This window comes from Nicotiana tomentosiformis, chromosome 8, assembly GCF_000390325.3.
Source record: "Nicotiana tomentosiformis chromosome 8, ASM39032v3, whole genome shotgun sequence".
Classification (NCBI taxonomy): Eukaryota; Viridiplantae; Streptophyta; class Magnoliopsida; order Solanales; family Solanaceae; genus Nicotiana; species Nicotiana tomentosiformis.
In genome coordinates, this window is record NC_090819.1 from 34,921,845 (window position 1) to 34,927,771 (window position 5,927).

At 38.4% G+C, this 5,927-nt stretch overlaps 1 protein-coding gene across 1 annotated transcript; it reads left to right on the plus strand.

Moving 5' to 3' along the window:
- The first annotated feature begins 318 nt into the window (after positions 1-318).
- On the plus strand, positions 319-744 carry LOC138897306 (uncharacterized). Its single transcript, XM_070183269.1, has one exon. It carries the CDS (start codon positions 319-321, stop codon positions 742-744), a length of 426 nt encoding a protein of 141 aa, XP_070039370.1.
- Positions 745-5,927: the final 5,183 nt, after the last annotated feature.

Consider the following 5,927-nt stretch of genomic DNA (forward strand, 5'->3'; position numbering starts at 1 on the left):
AAGGTTGTCACAAAGAAAGTAGTGGCAGATTTCATACGTAACAATATAGTCTGCCATTTTGGAATATCATAATCGATCATCACTGACAATGCAGCCAATCTCAACAGTGATCTCATGAGGTAGATTTGTGAGAAATTCAAAATCGTCCACCGTAACTCAACAGCCTACAAGCCACAAATGAATGCACCAGTTGAAGCAGCCAACAAAATTATCAAAAGGATACTATGAAAGATAAAGGACAACCACATGCGATGGCACGAGAAATTATCCTTCGCCTTGCTAGGTTATCAGACATCCATCAGAACATCCACTAGGGCAATGCCATACATGTTAGTATATGGCTCCGAAGTTGTGATACCCACAGAGGTTGATATACCATCCTTGAGGGTCATTCAAGAGGACAAGTTAGATGGCATAGAATGGACACGGATCGAACAAGGGCAACTCATGCTCGTTGACGAAAAGAGAATGGACGTAGTGTGCCATAGTCAACTATATCAAAATAGGATGGCGAGTGCATTCAACAAGAAGGTGAAACCTTGGCAATTTACACCAGGGCAATTGGTGCTGAAGAAAATATTCCCTCATCAAGAAGAAGCCAAGGGAAAGTTCGCACCAAATAGGCAAGGTCCTTACGTGGCCCATCGATTATTGTCGAGAAGAGCTCTGATCCTAGAAGAGATGGACAAAAGAGTCAACACAAATCCCATCAACTCAGATGCAATCAAGAAATACTACATTTGAGGACATTAGAATTAGGGTTTGGCTAACAAAACTATGCCCGACCTGAATTCCCACTGTGGGATATATAGGCAACCCACGCAGGGTCCGGTCTCTCCCCTTTATTTGTAATAGAAAATCCAAATATCATTTTTGTATGTATTCGTAAATACACTACGACTTGATTTCCTCCGACAGGAATACGTAGGCAATCCTCATCGAATTCAGTCATCTGTTGTAATTTACCTATGTTCTGGTCTTATTCCATTTGGAAACATAGGCAGTCTGAGTCAGACTCGGCCACTTTATTCTTCAATTCCTATCAGTTTGCATATATTATAATCGAACTATGTTTTGACCTGATTCTATTCGTATGCGTAGGCTGCCTGAGTCAGGCTCGGTCATCATCTTATTATTTATCATATTAATACCCTCAAACTACATTCAGACCTGATTTCATTCGGATAGGTAGGCAACCTCAAAAGGTTCGGTCATAACCCTAGGAAAACCTTTGTAATGCATTTGTTTAGACTAGGAAGAAATCGCAACGGCAAGAAGCTATGTCACCAAGGGCATCTCCTGATTCAACCTCAATGGGACAGAGTCATCCGGGAACAACATTCGCTTCTGAGGAAATTTCTAAACACGTCATAATCCAGAACAACGACATTTGCCATAAAATAGACAATCTTCAAAATCTTTTCTCTTAAAACACTATAATTCTACATACCAAACTTCGTGGCATAATCTCACCAGACTTGGGGCAAGGCCAGGACTACGATCAACACAAACCAACACCCCCTGCTAAGAATATTTCTTGGTATGCAGAACCAACCAGATGCAAAGAATATTGGGGCACGCTCTGAGTAATAATGGACCCGCTACTCTCTAATGACTCTTATCTCTCTTTCATTATTTAATTTATTTCCTCATATGACTAAAGACTAAACCCAAATTCTTTGCAGGTATTCCTAAGCTATGCCTCCGACGCGATCGGAGAACATTATAAATAGCAAACTGTGTGCTCAACCAAGAAAAGAACTTTATATATAGCGAGTCGAGAGCCCCGCCAACCGGATCTATGTATATAGAAAACCCTCAACTCAACCAAGCGGAGCTCCCTGTACTAACTGAACCGTCGGCTTTGCCAATCAAAGCCTTGTATATAGCATACTATTCACTTCGCCAACCAGAGCGTTTCACAATGTCACTCTGGTATGTCGGAGATTACAAGTAGAAGTATCAAACTTCATCGCCAACTTCGTCAATCGAAGGATGAACCGTACAATTTCTCCATATGTTCTGCCGATCGATGGCCGCAATTAGTTTTGCAGTCAAGAGTATATCTTGGGCATGCTCCTTGTTTCCTTATTTTATCTTGAATGTTTTGACGTTTTGCTCATATAGCTTATAGGCATTTTACATTTTTCAAGTCAGAAACACCCATCGTGCGGAAATACTTTACATTTCAATGCAACTACTCCCATCGTGTGGAAATACTTCCATCTTGCGGAGATATTTTACATTTCAATACAAATACTACCATCGCGTGGAGATATTCCGATCATGTGGAGAAACATTCTACATTACAAGTCTACTACTCCCATCGCGTAGAGATACTCCTATTGTGAGGAGACTTAATGCTACGACAGTTGCGGAACGATGCACAACCTGGCTAATAATTGAGTCAAATTTAAGTATCATATCACCCAGATCCCAAATAACGGATAGCCGGCAGCCAGACATAATCTTTCCTACATCATTTACATTACATCTTAACATATATGCATTACGATATATGGGTATGTGTATGTTTTATGTTTTTGTTGGACCAAACATCGCGACGTGGAACTTCTTCTAAGCAGAAAACCATGCTACAATGCTATGACGGACAACAACCTCATAAGCGGACCAAGGATCCAAACTCAAACTCAAATACGATCAGTGGAACTCTAATTCATCAAATCTTTCAAATCAAGCTGCAATTTAGAGCTATCATGGGTACCAAAATCTTTCATCTTGTAGTATCGGCATAATACGATAATGGGGCAATTCCAGCAAACATCGCCTTCTCCAAATAATCATTCTAGAACTACATGAGGCCGGATCCACGTTAAGCCCTAGGTAAGTAAACAATTCCAAGCCAAAATTCGACAACCAATTCTCCAAAAACATTCCCCAAAGTCTTCCTTAACTCCTTCCCTAATTCTACAACTCATAATCTTCCTTAAATCCATATGCCATTCTTGTAATGTATGCCTAAAGTCGGGACAAAATTGGTCTTGAATCGATTTCTTTGCCCAAAAACTCTTTTATCGTCTCTGGTCAAAGAGGGGTAGCTATTGACGACCCATTTTGACCCTCCTTTTTAAAATTAATTTATTTACACTTATTAATTTTCAATACATTTGTTGAAAATATTTTCTAATTCATAAATACCTATTTTTATATAAATTAAGTAATTAATGGTGTTAAATTAATAATTTAGTATTATATAATTATAAACATATTACTCTTACTTTTTTTGAAGCTATTAAAATAACTTTTACATTCATTACATAGGTTTATAATTAATTTAATAAGGTTATTTATTAAATTTAGTAAAATAGCCTACTATTTCAAACTAAATCCGAAATTATAGTCATAAATAGGAAAATTAGATATATAATAATTAAATAACTAATAACAATAATTAATAGTGTAATTGATGATCATAATTTCTACTACATTTTGTTGAAATAAATTAATTCTATTTAAATTAATTCTAAAAAGGTTAAAGGCTAAATAAGTTATAATTGTAATTCCACAATTAAACACGAAATGGCTATTTCCTAAACTAAAAGTTTGTAACGACCCGACTGGTCGTTTTGAGAAGAAGCGTCATGTTCGGTGGCTTGAGGCCTCGAGCAGCTTTGTATTATGTATTATGACTTGCGTATGTGGTCGAGTTCGGTTTTTGGATGATTCGGTATTGATTTGGAAGGATTATTCTCATTTTAAAAGCTTAAGTGGTAAGAGTTGACCGAAATTTGACTTTTGTGTAGACGACTCTGGAATGGTGTTTTGATGATTCCAATAGCTTTGTATGGTGATTTTGGACTTAGGCGTATGCCCGGATTTGGATTTAGAGATTCGTAGGTTGATTTGATGTATTTTGGCGAAAGTTGAATGTTTGGAAGGTTTGATCGGGAGTTGGATTTGTGGATATCGGGCTCGGATTGCGATTCTGAGGGTTGGAATAGCTCAGTCATGTCATTTGGGACTTGAATGCAAAATTTGAGATAATTCCGGATTGATTTGATATGATTCGGTACGAGCCGTAGAAATTAAAAGTCCATAAGTTCATTAAGTTCGATTTGAGGTGGGATTCATAGTTTTGATTTTGTTTGATGTGATTTGAGGCCTCGAGCAGGTCCGCGTTATGTTTTGGAACTTGTTGGTATGTTTGGACGGGGTTCCGGGGGGGCCCGTGTGTGTTTTGGACGAGTTTCAGATCATTTCTATGTTTTTGGGCAGGTCTGGTTCTGGTGCTTCGCACCTACGTATCTTGGAGCGCATGAGCGGGGCCGCTTCTGCGTGCTTTGTGCCATTTTTGCGATGTTGAGCCCTCGGAGGAAGTTCCGCTTCTACGAATGGAGTGCATGTGCGGTTAGCGCCTCTACGGATGTTTGACCATTGATGCAATAGGGTCCGCTTCTATAGTTCGTTTGGGTGCTACTGCGATGTCGCAGGTGCAACAATTTTTGTGCAGGTGCATGTTCTGACTTGGTAAGTGGAAACCGGAGGTGCAGGTGTTGGCTCGCAAAAGTGAGAGTGCAGGTGAGCATTTGTGGTCCGCAAATGCAGAAGAACCCCTAGGCAGCATCATGATATATCGAGGGTTTAGCCATTTTTAACATATCTTGAGTTGTAGACCTCAGTTTTGGGCGATTTTTGGAGGGGTTCTTCACGATTTGAGTTGGGGTAAGAGTTCTTTATCCGGATTTGGTTATATTTTATGATTTCGTCTTTTGTTATTAACATTAAATTACTAATTTGAATAGGAGAAAATGAGAATTATTTTATAAACTTTCAAAAATGTAAAATGATGATTTGAAGGACGATTTGATGTCGGAATTGAATAATTTGGTATGGTTGAACTCGTATCGGAATAAGTATTTGGATTTTATGAATTCGGTTGGATTCCGAGGTGCGGGCCCGGGGATGACCTTTTGGGTTTAGTTTCTAGTTTTCATTAAAGAGAGAAGCTTTATTATTTGGAATTGTTTCCTATGGTTTTTATTTATGATATTAAGTTATTTTGGCTAGATTTGAGCCGCCTGGATATTGTTTCACATGATAGGGTCATTTTAGAGTATTGACTTGGCTTGTTTGAGGTAAGTATCTTGCCTAACTTTGTGGGGGGGGAACTACCCCTTAGGATTTGAGTCGTTTGTGTTATTTGTGTTATGTGAAAGCCGTGTACGCGAGTTGGCGAGTGCGTACTCGGGAATATAGGTGAAAATTGACCGGTTTATACTCTTAGGCTCCTTTCATGTATTTATTTGAAATTATTAGCACATGTTGTCTTTTATTCATCATGTCGACTATCATATGCTTTATTGAAGTTGTTGTTACATGTCACATTCTTTACTTGTCGAGTTTGCTCTTATATTCTTTATTTGAAGTTGTTACCGCTTTTGACATTATGTGATTTACTCTTAGTGGAAATTGCTGTACATGATATCCTTTTTGTTGCCGGGTTATTCTCATGCATTTAGACGTAGTACTAGTTCGCGCCATCTCTTTCATTGTTAGCCTAATTCTTACACTAGGAGCCGAAGTTTGCCATTTCATAGAAAATACTTTCACTATCGAGTTTACCCTTAAACAATTAATTTGAAGTGAGGTTTATCGAAAGTCTTTAGTCCATTTATTTGAAGATGTGTTTAAAGGGGGTGTTGTTCCTGGTTGAGTTACTTTCCCGTTCATTTTGTTGATATTGAGATTCTGTACACATTATGTTTGAGTCGTGAGCTATTTGTTGTTGAAATATTGATATTGTTGGATCCTTGGAAAGGTTGTGGCATGTGGGAACTTGTGTTACGAGTTGATATATCATGTTGTTGTGATGTTAGCATTTGTGAATTATTGTCTGGTTTTGGTTGTTATTATGCGGAGTATAAGGGTGGCATTTCACCGTTGTTGTTATGCAAGGCATAAGGGCG